Here is a 17,756-nt window from a genome sequence, read left to right on the forward strand (position 1 = left end):
TGGTGCAAAAGCCATGAATTGTTTTGCCACAAATCTGGGCATTTTTTTCGGATTGCTTCACGCAAATGGCATTGAACTTGTAGGTAATACTCCTTATTGATCGTTTGACCTTGTGGCAAGAACTCATGATGCACTATGCCGTTAAAATCAAAGAACACAGTGAGCACTGTGTTCACATTCGACCGTACTTGTCGAGCTTTTTTCAGTCTTGGTGATCCAGAATGCTTCCACTGGGATGATTGAACCTTAGTTTTGACTTCATATCCGTAAACCCATGTTTCATCACCTGTTATGGCACCTTTCAGTAGTTCTGCATAGTTGTTGACTTCATTTAGTGACTCCTGAGCAACTTCCATTTGCCGCTGTTTTAGTTAAAAATTTGGCAATTTTGGAACAAATTTTGCTGTCACATGTTTCATACCCAAAACATCCAAAACAATTTCATGGCATGAGCCAATTGATATCCCAACATCATCAGCAACTTCTCTGATTGTGATTCAGCAATCATTCATAATCATTTCTTTCGCTTTTTCCACTTTTCATCAGTTGTTGATGTGCTGGGGCATTCAGGGCACTCGTCATCTTCAACGTCTGCACGACCTTCTTGGAAACGGTTATCCCACTCATAAATCTTTGCTTTACTTATAGCAGACTCACCAAAAGCAATATTTAACATTTTTAAAACACTGCTATACTTTTTTCTATTCTTATAGCAAAACAAATTCTCTGATCCATTATTTATACAAATACAAAATCGCCGATCATACCAAAACGTGTGTTATCCTTTTGAAGCTGACATTCAATATGGCTAAACATTTACAGATACTTTTCATACATATTTACCAATATAACAACGAAAAAATCTCCAGAATCGGACTAATACAACCTGCAAAATTTCAAAATTCTTGTTACTTTTTGAACCCACCTGTATATATATTTATATATATATATATATATATATGAAATTTACTAATTAAATTAATAATATTTATAAAAAAATAACTATCAAAACACAATAAAATAATAATGACCAAAAAATAAAGATATCTGAAAAATAAAATACAATAATATGTGTGAAATTTATAAAATTAAATGTAACAATTGTGATCGTATTTATACAGGAAAAACAAATATATCATTTAAAACAAGATTCCTTGAACATTATAGAAATTACAAAAATAATAAATTTGGTTTATCTAATATGGTAGACCATTTAATAAACAATAACTGATATTAAACAAATTAATTCCATTAATTATTACTGATATTAATCTATTGCTGATTATCTATTACAATAATCTGCATTAATCTATTACTGATATTAAAACAAATTTGGAAATAATAGAAATTAATAAAGATGACAAAATTAAAAATATTGGAAAAATACATAAATAATAATTAATTAATTAATTAATAATAATTACATAAATAAATACAAACAAAATTTCAAATTGGTAAACCATCATACAATAATTGAGGGAGTCAGTCTTATAAAAACTGCAACAGATAGCAGCACGCATATGATAAATTAATATGTAATTTTCATTATTTTAGTATTTTTAATATTCAGTTTCATTAAATATTTCAATCATGACTGAGGATGTAGGATCCTGTGAAAGTACTTTCATTATAAAATTAAGATAAGATATGTTTTATCTCAACATTCTGTACTAGTTGGTTTATATTAATAAATTTAATATATATGGGCTCTGGGATCTATATGTATCTAATATGTATCCATGCAATCTAGCAGCATCACAATAAATTCCCTGTTAGCTTTTCCACTCCATGCAACCTACACATGGTAGGTTTAATCTTTACATCTCTATTAAGCTGAGCAATACAGAGAAAGGTTAAAGTAACGAATCCCATTGAAAAGATGGATAAGTGAGTAGATAGATACGTATTGAGTGATTTCATCGTCACCATCAGGTTTCTGCAACCTGATGGAGGTTCAACCCTTATTTCAGGAAATAAATTAAGTCCAGTTCTAACATGTGAAGCAATGATACTTATCTGTATGAGTATGATTGCTCAAAGAAGGTAGCTCCAATGCCATGATCAGGTGATATTTAATTCTTCTTATTAAAAACAAAATCCAACTATTAAGTGGAACAGATTTCAGGAACATATTTAAATTAAACCGAGATTTGTAATTTAAAAAACTATTTCCTGAATTTTAAGTTACAACGGTATTCCCTTAACATCTAACTGAGTACAGTGGCGGCTTGTAGTTAAAATTAGTGGGGGTGCGTTCCAGAAAATTTTTTTCTGGGCCTTTTCAAGGCCATGGTTAAAGTTTTCTGTAAAATAAAAGAACCAAACAAAAAAAAAAAGAATCAAATAGAATAGCTGGAAGCAGGATAATAATCTAATTCTACACTTTATCACATTCAAGAAATGGTACATGGTTTTTAAGCACATTATGATTAAAAATCGTATTTGGCTTAAATGAATAAATAATAAGATGTCTATACAGATAATATTTTTTAGTTTTATTAGATAATAACTAATTAAAATGTCTGCTTAAAAACACTATAATCCAATGGTGCTCAATCTAAATTTCTACGTACACAGAAGCAAATACGTAGTTAGTTTTTACTATTTACCTTCTCTTTCACCCTTTCAGCATGTTTTTGGATAGATTTGGCAATCAAAGAGCCCTTGCTTTCTACCATCTTCTGATCACTACTGAAAAAACAACTAAACCACTTTCATATTCCTTCCTAAACTAAAAACTAAACTAGAAAAGGGAACGAACTAGGAACGTTCCATGAACATGAAGAGTAAAAAAAAACTACCTTCCACCAGCACGCCAGGATTGGCACTGCAGGAGTGAGAGAGTGCTCTCTCCCTCGCAGCCTCACGTGCAGCTTCCTATGTGCGCATGCACACAACAGCCAAACACCATGCCACTGGAACTGTGAAGCCCACAGTTCCATACAAAGATTTTTATATCTTTTTCTTAAATTGGGGGATGGTTACTGACATTAAGCTTAAGGATTATATATTATACAAGTATAAAGAATGAATTAATGAAAAAAGGACTCATTATATTAAATATTATCAATGATATACTGGAAAGAGTGGGTGCTGCAGTTCCACAATACCTATATGCAAGCCACCATTGACTTAGTAAATTTATATGTAACATTTTTACAAAGTAAAATTTAAACTTTAACTTTTAACTTTATTATACTGGTTCATGTAATAAAAAAAATTACTATTTTTATGAAAGTGGATGATGTAGGGCTTCCAAAAAAAATGTTCTTCAATATAAGATAAGAAAGTTTCTATAATATAAGATAAAAATAATGTTTCTTAAAATAAGATTCATTCTATATACAATGTTTGCATTCTTAAATTATATAAGTATTCAACTTTAAGTTGATTACTTCAATACTACTTACTCTCTTTTGTAATAGGTTCATCAGCAGCTGAAGTAATATTAATACCCGTGTATTTAATGCTATACAACTTATCTTGCATATGCTCCAACTCCACATTCAGTCTATAAACATTCACAGAATACAAAAATCACTGCATTAAGTAATGAGAAATGAGAATATGATACATGAAATTAACATATAAAGAGGTCAGAAATTTTAATTAAACATATTTTTTCTGAGGTCATCAGTCATTTGGCTGGTTTCATTGTATTTTCCATTTCTTTCTATTCTGTGTTAGTCTTTTAACTTCTACATAATTATTACTTCCTACATCCTCAATTATCTGTTTAATAAATTTGAATTTTTGTCTTCCTCTACAGTTCCTATCTTCTACAAATCTCTCCATGACCAAACTAAATAAAATTGGATGACATATGATCCATTAATTTACTTCATTTCTTTTCAAGTTTTCTCCTCTATTAATTCTTTTAAAACATACTTAATTTTATAAACCCTTCTAATCCTCCTATAATATCATATTTCAAAGGCCTCCTATTCTGTTCTTTTTTTTATCTTCCTATTGGACACAATTCGCTGCCATAAAGCACTACACTCTACAAAAATATTTTTAAGAATGTCTTTCTAATTCTTAATCTATATTTCACCTTAACAAATTTTTTTTCTGCCCTCTTTTTACACAAAGTAAAGCACAACCTTTACTGCAAAGTAAATAACTGCAGCTATGAAATCAAAAATAATCAAAGTTAAGTACCTAAGGTAATCAAAAAGTAAAAAAAGAAAAGCACTACTGAATAAATAATAATGATTTTAAAAGTTATAACTTAAAAAAAAATAAATAGTAAAAGATATAAAAGTTCTTAATGATGGTGTTTAAACCACAATGTAATAATTCATATACTATACATACAAAAAAAAGAAACTGAGTTAGCTAAAAGTGAGTGGAAAATATACCTTCTTAACTTAAATAAACAAGTGGTTTACACAGAATAGATATAAAGTTGTAATGTATATCCACTTTTAAAAGTGTATCTTTAGAACTACTATACATAATAGTTTTAATGGTCCATCTACCTTCAAAAGGTACAGGTATGAATTCTTCTCGTATAAATATCTACTTTGTATATGTATGAAAGTGTTTGAATTGGATTCACAGCAGGATGTTCAAACATGAAAGTAATAAATGTAGAGAGAGAGAGAGAGAGAGAGAGAGAGAGAGAGAGAGAGAGAGAGAGAGAGAGAGAGAGAGAGAGAGAGAGAGAGAGAGAGAGAGAGAGAGAGAGAGAGAGAGAGAGAGAGAGAGAGAGAGAGAGAGAGAGAGAATTAATATTACCTGATGACTAAGTTTTTAAGCATGAATACATCCTGCTGTAATTGTTTGTTCTCTTCTCTTATAGTTGACAATCCTTCAACATCCCCCAATAATTGCTCTTTTTCATTTTCCACTTGTGATAATTTAGTTTGTAATTCTCCTTCTCCTAAAATTACAAAAAAAAAACAAACAAAATAATTTAAACCTGATTTCACTCACATGTTTTCATGACTGCCTTGTAAAATTCTAAGAGATTTTTACATTTTTTACAATCTACAATATATCCTAATCCCATAGGGGGTCTTCCCCCTAGGGGATCAAAACCATCACATGGAGGGTGTCTTACCCTCCATGCGATGGTTTTGGTCACCATTTCACCTCCTCCGTATCTAGCCCTTATGGGCTTTACTGGAGGTCATCTTCAGTACCTTGGCAATGACATCTTTCAGTCAAGCCTCAGCCAGGATGCCACCGATGTGAATACCACAAACGACATTCCCATTGGTACCCTACTAACATAAACTCAAAACAAAACACATATAGCCAAGTCTCAAGCAAGACTCAATGAGTTTCTAAGAATGAAGAAACTGAACCCTACCTATCTAAAAGGTAAAAATGAGTTCAACACACAACGAATCATAAAATGCAACAAAAAAAAATCACTAGAAAATCATAATAATAAAAATAAATAATGTAACATAACAGTAACATCAAATATAACTAACGAAAAACATACAAATCTATCATCAAACAGAAACAAAAACAGCAACAGTTCAACAAACTATAAAACAAAATAACAATAAAACCAAACATAAACACAAACACAAATAAGAAAAGTCCAAGGGGAACATCACATCTCTTCATCGATCCTTTCTTTTGCCAAATATGTAATAAAACTTTCTATGATCAACCATTCGGCCTGGCTTTTACAATTAACAAGGAGATCAAATCACCCGATAATATCAAGCCGACAATCAAATGGTCTCTGTGTGCATTTAAGTCATACCTACTTTTATCTGTTTAGCCTCCAGAATCACCGTAAGGTATTACTTCAGAGGATGAATGAGATGATATGTATGAATGTAAATGAAGTATAGTCTTGTACAGGCCTCAGATCGACAATTCCTGAGATGTGTGGTTAATTGAAACCCAACTACCAAAGAATACTGTTATCCACAATTTTGTATACCAGTGTTCTTAAGTCATACCTAGCACATTCATATATCACATAAGCACCGTCCAACAATCCGCATTGTGGACACATACCAGAGTCTGCCAGGCTGAATTTCTGAAATCTGCCCAGAAAAGCGTCGTGCCCAAAATGAAATTGTGTCACATACTTGTTTGGATGTACCTAAGAGGCGTTCTGCAAATCAACAACATTAGGGAAAAGATCATGCGTATAACGCCTACATTCTGTCTCATCCCATCTGGCCTGGGACAGGGAAACACAATGCTGTTCCATCTCCTTTATTTTCTCCGAAGTCAATTCACCTGACTACTTAGCAACATAATGTTGTTGACTCTCAGACGCAATCAAGTCTATTGGTTTCATGCCTGTGATCACCAAAGATTGCCTCCTGTGAAACTGTACAGTAACCACCCATTACTTAAGCAAAGTAAGGCGTTGAGCCCATATTAAAATTACCCGACAGCTTTTAAAGCCTATTCACCCAAACAGGCACCACATACAGCATAATTGCCTTGCAGACAACCTTATACAAGATACTCATAGTCTTAAAATTAAGACCCCAATCAGGATAATTACGAAGAAGGCATTACAGGCCTTCCCTGCGACATATTGAAGGTGCTTCTTAAACTACAATTTTTCATCAAAAAACACCCTGAGGTACTTTTGAACCTCAACATATCTAATATGTTGGCTGTGAGGTGGACTCGCCGCCTCACAGCCAAACGGCCTTTGAGGAGCATCATTGTGGTCTTCTCTAAGCTAAACGTCATCGTATGTTGACGACCCCATAGATTGAGTATTCTACATGATTGAGTGGCTCAGAATTCAAACCCCCTCTGCAAACCTTCTTCAACCAGCAAGAGCCCATTGTCAGCATAAGCCACAAAGCAACACCTGCTGGGCAATCTCAGCCGCAAAAGTGAATCAAACTCCACCACTCACAATAAGGGACCCAACAAATTGTCCTGCGGATAACCCTGTGACAGTGTCTTCCCCACTTTATGACTGCCCTCACAGAGCAGTAAATCCCAAAGACTGAAGTAACATTGCATAACCTACAACTCAATCATGCTAAAATCTCTTTTCTGTAACTGGCATAAGGCCACCATAGGTTATTAAATGCCCCAGAAATGTCCAGGAAAATTCCCAGGGCATATTCCTCCTTTCTTTTTCCTGTTTACGCTCTGTTAATTACCATTCAGATAACACTTTAGAGAATGAATGAAGATGATATGTATGAATGTAAATAAAGTGTAGTCTAGTACAGTCTCAGTTCGACCATTCCTGAGATGTGTGGTTAATTGAAACCCAACCACCAAAGAACACTGGTATCCACGATCTAGTATTCAAATCCGTGTAAAAATAACTGACTTTACCAGGACTTGAATGCTGGAACTCTCGACTTCCAAATCAGCTGATTTGGGAAGATGTGTTCACCTTTAGATCATCCTGGTGGGTTAGGTTCCTCCTCAGTGGAGGTTACTACACTCATCATACGAAGTATGGCATCCACTTGTGCCATTTTCTACAGCTATATTCTCAGAAATTACTTTAGGTAAGAGCTATGAAACACATTTTTTAAAAATCTTTTGATCAAATTTAATATAAAACCAGTAATTTTCCCTAATAATATTTGCCATAGGAATCTTTTAACAGCATCCAGTTTACTTTGGAAAAAAAAATCAGGGTGAAAAATTTCACAACTATAATCCAGAAGAGAAGAACCTGTATACTCAGTACAGTTTGTACAAACCATTAAACCAAAGTACAAACCAAGAAAGTTTCCAAAGGAAACTTTTTATTATGGTCAAACTGATTTTTTAAGAAAAATTAACTGGCAAATAATTCAGCTAAGTTTTTCACTGTTCTTAAATTGATTTTCTCACTTAAGAGATGATTTAATGAGCTTAGAATCTGATTGAATTGAAATAGGGGAGAAAGTTAGAAAATATTCATTCATGTGTCAACTCAGACGTACGTCAATTCAGTTATATGTGTTCAGAGGGCTTATTTTCTATACTCACTACACTAATTAAATTTTGTAGATATTTTAGGATATGGAGTTATTAGACAGAGGTGGGACTGGATCTGGATGGAATGATAAGACTTGCTATGATATGGGATGGATAGAAGAGATAGATCAAAACATTCTCAACACATTTTGGAATAGAATAAGGAAATATTAAGAGAGTTATAAAATGGCTAATTGTCTAGTAAATTTTTTAAAGAATTCATACTAGTTTTTGGCAGTAATTAAGAGGTTAAAGCCATCTGTAAATAATACTGGTTAGGATTCAGAAAAGCGATAGAAAGACCATTAAAAGAGTGAAAAAATATGTCTGGGCCAGGAATAAAACTATTTTGAATTGAATGTTAGGAGAATAGAAATTTTCCAAAGAATAACTTTCAGAAAGGGTTAGCATCTCGATTGGATAACTGGCTCATCACAGATCTCTATAACAATCTGTTTCTATTTAAATAAGATAAAACCAGTTTTAAGCTAAAACTGTGACACTATAACTGATCTAACACACTAACTTCTCTCAAATTAAGTCTTATTTAAACATCAAAAGGATTTTGAAAATCTACGAAAATATACACAATTATTAAAGAGATATATTTGTTAATTTATTTCTCTGAAGCCAGAAAGATGTTACTTGCTTTTTAGAAGTATGCCAAGTCTTTTAACTAGTGCCTATTTTTCAAATATTATTCTTAAAATTATTTTTAGAGGCTAATAGGTATGTAATTTTTCATGCATTTTAGCCCTTTTACTTTTTCACATATTATATATATATATATATGTATGTATATTATATTACAGTGGAAAAACTGTAGTATGAAGATAAAGCTAGCAAAGCAAGGTTAAATGATTAAAATCACAAGTTATTCTATGTTGACTAATGCAAGTCTAACTGGATTTGCATTAATAATTAGCATTTTGGGTGACTGTAATCAAATTATTTAGTACATTACTTTTCTGAGGAAGATGATTTAAATTACTTTAAATCATATGATTAGTTCTACCTTATATTATTATTAGAAAATATAACTAACTGTCTACTGAAGTTTTTTACTTGGTTATTAACAGATTCTTTTTAATGATTATAATGGGATAATTGGTTTATGATATGGCATGAGACTGAAAGCATTGAAATTTATGCAGTAAATGACACAGCAGCAAGTTATGGGAGCATATTACTGTGCAGAAATATTATGCCCTATTTGTCATAACAAATAGGGCATTAACTTTTAACAATTTCAGACAGTATAGTGCAGTTTTTAGAGATTTTCACAGTAGGTTTATGCAACAGTTGTTTCTTGTAACATGAAGCTGATCAACAGATTACCAGACTGATCTGAGAATCTCATGAACATATGTATGTATGATTGCTTACATTTTTGTGGAATTTTTCATTGACTGAAAGTGATGACAGACTTGCATTCATGCTTATGAGTTTTCTTATTATGTGCAATATAACATTCATGTTTCATTGTTGATCAGAAGCAAATCCAGTAATTTATCACCTTCTTTTTACAGTACAAAGTCTGCTCAGAAAATAACCAAACTTTTTTAATTAAGTGCCAATGGAGATATTTAGTCATGTGGAGTTGGCAGCATTGTGTTCTGCATAACCTCCTTTGTAACCACATGTTCTTGGATTCTTGATATCTCATTTAGTTTTCGTGTTATTATTATCTGAGTGCAATGTGTTTAAGTGTTATTAGCAATTTTTGTAATATGTGTTTTTTGGGAGCAATGATACAACGTAAAATTTTGCATGAAACTGGGGAAAATTTTCATAGAAACTTTTCAAGTTTTGAAACAAGCTTACAGAAAAGATTCTCTGGGTCATACACAATGCTGCGAATGGTTTTCATGATTTAAAAGTGGTTGTCAGTCAATTGAAGATGACTCTTGATCAAGAAGGCCTTTGACTTCAACTGATGACACACACATTCAGAAAATCAACGATCTGTGCGTGCAAATTACTGATTGACTAAGAGAACTTTCAGAAAGGGTTAGCATCTCGATTGGATCATGCCATGGCATTTTGACTGAGAAATTGAACATGCATTGAGCTGCAGCAAATTGTTCATTGGATAACTGAACAGCAGAAAGAAAATCAAGTGGACAATTGTCAGCAACTTCTTGAAAAAGCTGATAACAATGAAACATTCATGCAAAGGATCATAACGGGAGATAAAAGCTGCATTTATAGCAAACGACAATGAGACAAATGTTCAATCATCGTAAAATTGCAGATTACAAAAATCGCTACTAATACTTAAACATGTTGTACTCAAACAATAATAACACAAAAAATAAACGAGGAATCAACAGTTCAAGAACATGTGGTTACAGAGGAGGTTATGCGGAATACAATATTGTTAACCGCACGTCAATAAATATCTCCATTGGCATGTAATTAAAAATGTTTGGTTAATTTCTGAACAGACCTTGTACATAGAAAATTTGAATGAGCCCAGTTTTCTCATTTGTGTTCTATTAATATGTGTGGTATAAATTTTGTTGCAGCCTAAATCTTGGTAGAGATTTTATCAAGAACTGCTTTAAAAATATATGAAAAAATTAATTCCAAATTGAACTTGATTTTTTAAAACTTTTATCATGAATATGCTTCTGATAGTTGTTGGTGATCATTGAAGGTAACCTAAAATGCTCTTCATCATTCAGATTTTTTCCACTAGTCCAAAACATTTCACACCAATTTTATACAATTCTTTCATTACTTGCATTAATACTGAATTCAGAAACCATTTATCATTGAATTTCAATTGGTATTGCCAATTTTTATCTTAGAATTTTGATATTCTTGAGTATGTACCATGGTCTGAATTCCATAGTCAGTGGTAAAGTTGGTTGCTTAATCAGTTTAAACTTTACAGTTCACACATAAATTACCAAATAAAGGTTTGTTAATGGTTAACAACAACAAACAAATACAAAAAAACTAGTTGATCTTTAAATGACAAACACTACAATAGAAATTACTGAATAACTGCTACTTTCAAGATAGCCCTCGTGCCCCTTTCTGGAGTAAAAAAAAGGAAAATTTTACAAATTTAGAAAGAAGGTGAATTTATTATACCTGTCTTGAGAATCTCATTTTCTTGTTTTATTCTGTCTAATTCTGTCATAAGCCAACGTCTACTATGTTTAACAGAATGTCGACATTGTAATGATGCATCAGGCAATGGTATATTGCCACTAACTTGTCCAATCTGACTATGCACAACTGCTTTCGTTTGTTGGTGCTGTAATAGTTGCTGCTGAACCTTATGAGAACCCTGTAACAATATCAGTAAATTAACTGAAAAAAGTTCAAATTAACTTGCTTTAATTTCATATTTTATTTTTTTTTAAATTATAAAAGCTTTCACAGCAAGGAAAACTTTATTCAATCTTTCTTTTGACATCAGACATAAGATCACTTGTTTAGTAACTATTAGTGTGTTATGCTTATTATTGTAGATTGATTTTTTCCCTTAGGTATCACTGTATTATTTTTTAGCATTACTTTGTAATATCACGAGAAAAAATACTATCTGGTTAGAAGGTAAACATATAAAGAAACTTTTTTTTTTGAAGATAACAATCTCTGTGTTAGTTCTGATAGGATAAACTTTTGAATACCTTAAACATGCAAACAAAAATAAGCCTAATCTATTTTTTTTAAATTTCTAAAAGTACTAGAGAATCTAAGAAATGGCAATTAGGTTTCAGATTTTATGATAGGAATATTCTGAAATTCATGTCCCTGCAGTAGAGAAGTGGCAATGATTGTATATATTAAAGGTGGTTGGTAAATACAAGCAGCTAACGAATGAAGGGACCGAATAGCTTCTGGGATAAGGAGCTTCACCCCAATAAGTGTCAACAGTCTTTATGAAGCCTGGATGAGTGGTAGGGGTTTAGGGCAGACCATTGCCTCATGGGTGAAAAATCACCCCCAAAAATGGAAGAAACTTCAACAGGAAGATAACAACATTAAGATACAGAAGGCAATGGAATACCACCGTATTACTTTTTCCTAGTCAGGCACCATGTTTTCTTTTGTTAAATATTCTGAAGGTAAAATAGCTTCCCATTTGGATCTCAGGGGAAGAAACTGACAGAGTTATAAAAAGACAGCAGTGAGAATAGGTACATGGAATGTGAAAACATTATTGTTGTCAGGTAAGTTGGAAAACTTGAAGAGAGATATAAAAATAAGTAAAATTGATATGGTAGGTAGCAAGGTTAAATGTGAAGGAAGAAGAGAATTGAGAAGTGGTGAAGTTACCTTATTTCAAGAATTGAAAGAGGAAAAAATGGAGTAGGAACAGGTATAAAAAATAGTATAGAAAGAAATGTAAAAAAATAATTTATATGACTGATAGAATAGTGGCTTTAAAGATTGGAATACTGCCAAAAGATCTAGTATTAGTTCAGGTGTACATGCCAAACGTCAGAGTATCTGGATGAAGATACTGAAAAGATGTACAATAATAATGAGGAGTTATTAAAATGAACAGAGTTGCTGTAATATAGGGGTCTGGAATGCAGTATAGTAGTAGGATGGGAGAAGGCGAAGATGGAAAGACAGCGGGCAAGTTCGAATTGGGAATACGAAATGAAAGAGGCTGGTTGAATTTTGCCAAGAGAAGGAATTGTTAATTACAAATACATTTTTAAGAATCATATACATATACTTAGGCAAGACCAACAAATGCATCTCATTTTCAGATAATCACCTTTTGGATGAAAATAGATACAGGAATGCTGTTAAGAAAGCAAATGGGCTTCCAGGAGCCGACATAGGAAGTGAACATTTTTTTAATGATAGAAATGAAAACAAGATGAATTCAAACAGCAATAAAGGTGAAGAAATGGAATATAGAGGGGGGTTAGAGGGGATAAGGAGAGTAAAAGTGGGTGAAATGCTGACCAAGGGAATTAATCCAGGTAAAAGACAAAATGAACCAGCAGACGAAATGTGGTCAAGGATAAAATCATCTATAAGAGAAACTAAGAAAAAAGAATCTGTTTCTATGAAGGCACCCAAGCAACGAAACCTTGGGTAACACAAGAAATGATACAAAAGGTGGAAGAAAGAAGAAAATATAAAAATAAAGGAGAGTACAACAGAGCAATTAATAGAAGATTGAATAATGAATTAGAGACAAACACATACAACTAGGGAAAGTAAAAGTATTAAGAAGAATAAATGACGATAGAACAATACTGGCAACTTATCACAGGGAGGGAAGAAAATGATCGGGCAAATAATTAGGCGAAATAAATGCAGTTCTTTAAGATTCTGTTGAAGGTGAAAGAAGAAGACGAAGGAAAATCTGAAGTTAATAAGAGTAGTAAAGGTTATGAGACAAAATGAAAAGCATGGGATAGAAACAGATGGAGATAACAGTGGTACCAGGGACCTGCCAAACAAGCAGAATGCCACATGATGATTATGATTATTAGTTTAAAATACGATAACTTCTGAAATACTTTTAAAAAATTAACCAGTCTTTTAAATTGTATACGAACAGCAGTGAGAAACTTCACTGAATAATCTGCTTCCATATTTTATAACTGAAGAGAGCCAGCAGATATAAAAAAAATATAAAAGGTTCTACTTATCCAGTCATTCTATGTGCTCACTGCTTGCTGAATAAACACGTATATATAATAATTCTGTTATTTACTAAAGAATTATAATAAAAGAAGAAAATGATTTTTGCACATTATAATCGCATGTTTTTGGTGAAAATAGACACCAAAATAGTTTGGCAAAACTATCTCAAAGACACTAATTGTAAATGGATGGGCTGAGGTATTCATTATGAAATGTGTGGATGCATGGTTAAATATTCTAATGCTATGGAATGCAAAAACAATGTAGTGTTTCCTCTAGTAAGTTAATCATTCGTTTTTGTTTCTTTTGTTTTTTACCAAAAATCAAAATTAAACTAATCAACTAAATAAATTAAATCAAGATTGTAATATCCCTGTGTAGGAAAACTAGCTGAACTATTAACTAGAAATTTTCAACACTGCTTCTACAGAGATAATCACTTACTAAAAGTTCACACCAGAATAATTTATGCTTATTACTTTTACACACTAAGTCGTAAAGCCTGCCTGTTGACCTTCATAGACAAAACAGTAGTATGTCTGTGAAGATCAACTGAAGCCTGTAATAGAAGAAAATAACTGCGAACAACTACATTCTGAAAGTTATTCATAAACAGCCTATAATGTGTAAAGATCAATGTTTTCTTGAAAACACATATTTCATCAGGGAGTAATCATAAAACTGAATTTTAAAGCTGGTATTTTTCTTGATTATTTTAAGGCGGTAAATAATTAGCCTAATATTTACCAAAATTTTGTTTTATCCTAAAATACCAACATAACTGGTCAGCTAAGTAAATTTCAAATTCTGATAAATAATACATTTCTGTAACTTGAAAATCCAAAAAAAATCAAAGGATATACAATATCCTTTACTGTAGATATTTTCAGATTTTTGCCATAAGCAGTCTCAAAGACAAGAGTAAAAATTTATTATTTTATTACTTGCTTGTAACTGATTTTATGTTACCTTGTACAATCTAACTGAATCTAAGATAGGCTGATCAAAAAGACAGTAAGCTAACTAACCACTACAACAACTGACTGAAGAATTCAGCATATATATTATGATTACTATTTTCTGTATTTAAGTTTTAATAGTAATTGCCAATAACCTTTTCAATATGATAACATGTTTGAGAGTTGGAAAATGCAATGGTGGCTATATTAAAAAATGAGAATTGGTTTATGTATGGGATGGGGTTTTATGTTTTTTTTTTAAATTGCATGATGAAATATGTTTACGCTTTTATAAAATAATAAAAGTTTTGACTCGCGTAACACAAACAAATATAAACTTCCACAAATTCTTTATTAGACTATGATCTACTTTCTTCTCCAAGGGTTTCTTTTTTATTTTTCAGATGGTTGGATTTTTGTGTTAGTTACAATGATGGATTGCTAAGTAGTTAGGAACAAATTTTTTAACCATTTATTATTTGCATGAATAATTTATCAAATAGTATACTTCATCGATATTGTTTTTAATTTAGTAAGTTGTTTTAAGTCAAATTTAGAGTTAGTAAATTTTCTACTGTATGAATGTGTCATGTGTCAAGTTCGTGGCTTACATATATCATTTTCCCCCCCCCCCCCCCAAATAAATGTGTGCATAATTTAATAACTAATATATTTATTATATAAAAAGAATAACTCAAGGTTGTAAAAGTGCAAATTGTGTCATAACTATGAAGTAAATTTAAATTTTAATTCATGAAATAAAATGGTACTTGAATGAATAAAGTAAAAACATTGTTTGTCATGTTTTACCTCAATTCTAACCCCATAAAATGAATTAAAAACCAAAATTAATCTTGCATGATTGAACATTACCATTTTACATACTGGACATAAATTTAACTGTTGTTTTTCTTTATAGTTAAGGTGATTTTTTTTTGTATCGGAGAAACAGACATTTATCTAAAGAATGGTAAGAAAGAACTAAACAAAGTATAAATAAAAGGATGGGGATACAAACCTGTCTTCGTGCTCTTCTTTCCCGTTTTTCTTGCCTACGTAGAGAACAATATTTTGTAGCATTTACACCGGTAATCAACAAAGACTGATCATGATCACTATCAGGGACCTCAGCAGCCATTACAGTAAATAACGGAACATCAGGAACTGACATGATGCGTTAATAGGTTTATACAGATATATATATATATATATATATATATATATATATATATATATATATATATATATATATATAATCAAGTTTTAATCTTACAAATATGAATGTTGATGAACATTACATTGGCTGATGCACTTCATTATTATCATACATCAGGATGGCAATCTGATACGTAACAACCAAAAAAAAAAAATACAAAACCTATTATGAAAAAAATTAATAATATCCTTACTTAATCACAATCACTGAAATAAAACAGACAAATTACAAAAAAATGTCTCATAAAATTTTCAATTTAACAACGTAAGAAAAGTAAATACTAAATTAAGATTTTTTAACAACTTTATGAAGAGATAACCTCTCATAATTAAATTGCAAAAGTCATAACTGCAAATAAACCAATGAATTTACAAGGTTAATAAATGCCAGTCGGCATTAATAATAGATATATTTAATTTAATCTTTGAAACTGGTAGTATAGATTATTACAAAAAAAAACTTCGTACATATTCAAATATTGGACACCCCGATCATTTTAACATAAACAATATCAATATACCTTCACTAGGTCTTCTGTTTATATCGAGTCAAACGTTTACTATCGATGATCGAAAATTTTTAACTTCATACAACATGATCGCTTTCTTACATATACAAAAAGTAAATGCACTTTATTAATTATGCGTCCCAGGTTGGGTATTATTTATTCTATGACGGAAAAAGTTAAAAATTTTTTGCATTTTGTATACCTAATGTGTTACCAACAATTGATCAGATTCGTACAAATGTAAAGAAATTAATTAGAAATGTTTACTTCGATTTTAAGAAGTATCGTATTCCTTTCTAGTAATAAAAAAAAAGTGGAGGTGCTGGGATTTGAACCCAGGACTTTCAGCATGCGAAGCAGACACTCTACCACTGAGTTACACCCCCACGAGTAACACCGTCGAAAATAATAACAAATAAACAATTACAGTAGAATTCTGTTTTATTCAAACACCGTTTTCCTCGTTCGTAAATTGGAATAAACAGTTCAATGGTGAAAAACATTTTATAATTTTTTAACTTATTTTTCTTATTTAATATCTATTAATTTTCTCATGAATAATTATTTATTTTTCTTATAAATAACAGTTTTATTTATTTTTTCATAAATAATACACATTATATAACTACGATCAGATGAAAATTAATTTTCACTAATCCAGGTCTTTTGAAATTATGGGTTCGAACAGTAATAATTAATTACATGACAATGTGTATAATTGTTTTCATCTGCGGTATTTCACCGACCCGAAAATTGATATTAATTTATTATACGAGGGCTGCTATCTGTTACAGTTTTTATAAGATGTCTCCCTCAAACATTAGCTGATGGATTAACAAATTTAAGTTTTGTTTGTATTTATTTACGTAATATAGTTCTAATATATTTAATTTTATGTCATCTTCATTAATTTATAATATTTAAAAATTTTTGTTAATATAAATAAAATGTTTATTTTATTACAGCTGAGTTTATGTAGGTAATAAAAGAAAAATATTAAAAATTTAAAGAACACGACTGTCAAAGAAACATTACTGACAAATATTAGGCTCCTATTTAATAGTATAATAAACAGCGTGCAGGTGACAATTTCGTATGTGGTATTTGTATATAAATAATGTCCCACGAAGAAACTGAGAAACTATCAGGGCATGTTTTACTGAGGAAAATTATGAAAAAAGTCCAAATAAAGATAGGTATGGAAACGCTTTGTTTTCGAGATACGGCTGGCGAAAGATTTCGCCTAATTTCAGTTCTTCTAAAAAAAGAAGCCTTACTGAAATTTTTGGAAACCAAATTAAGTAGTAAAGTTGGTGGCCTCTTATGTAACATGAGTTACAAAATAGGATAAAACAGGTCCAAGAACTATAACTCCAATAATTTCTTAGATATCTGACGTAAAACACAAAATTCGGTGTCAAAAACAAGTTTTTTTTAGGTTTGTAGTACAATAACTTTGTTAAACGACTAATGTGGAATTAATGAATAAAATGCGGAAGATTTAATAACAAAACATGTA

At 31.3% G+C, this 17,756-nt stretch overlaps 1 protein-coding gene and 1 non-coding gene across 2 annotated transcripts in view; both read right to left on the reverse strand.

Annotated features, from left to right (window-relative positions):
- The window catches only part of LOC142318199 (centrosomal protein of 89 kDa-like), a 64,809-nt gene extending 49,133 nt beyond the window's left edge, over positions 1-15,676 (reverse strand). The window contains exons 1-4 of the mRNA XM_075354759.1: positions 15,532-15,676; positions 11,026-11,224; positions 4,741-4,885; positions 3,411-3,511 (exon numbers count right to left, since the gene is read on the reverse strand). Of these exons, the coding sequence (XP_075210874.1) occupies positions 3,411-3,511; positions 4,741-4,885; positions 11,026-11,224; positions 15,532-15,651 (565 nt within the window). The 5' untranslated portion in view covers positions 15,652-15,676. The remainder of the gene's footprint in view (positions 1-3,410; positions 3,512-4,740; positions 4,886-11,025; positions 11,225-15,531) is intronic.
- Positions 15,677-16,551: 875 nt separating this feature from the next.
- Positions 16,552-16,623, reverse strand: TRNAA-CGC (transfer RNA alanine (anticodon CGC)). The gene has a single exon. It is a non-coding gene; the product is annotated as a tRNA-Ala (tRNA).
- Positions 16,624-17,756: the final 1,133 nt, after the last annotated feature.

This window comes from Lycorma delicatula, chromosome 1, assembly GCF_047948215.1.
Source record: "Lycorma delicatula isolate Av1 chromosome 1, ASM4794821v1, whole genome shotgun sequence".
Taxonomy (NCBI): Eukaryota; Metazoa; Arthropoda; class Insecta; order Hemiptera; family Fulgoridae; genus Lycorma; species Lycorma delicatula.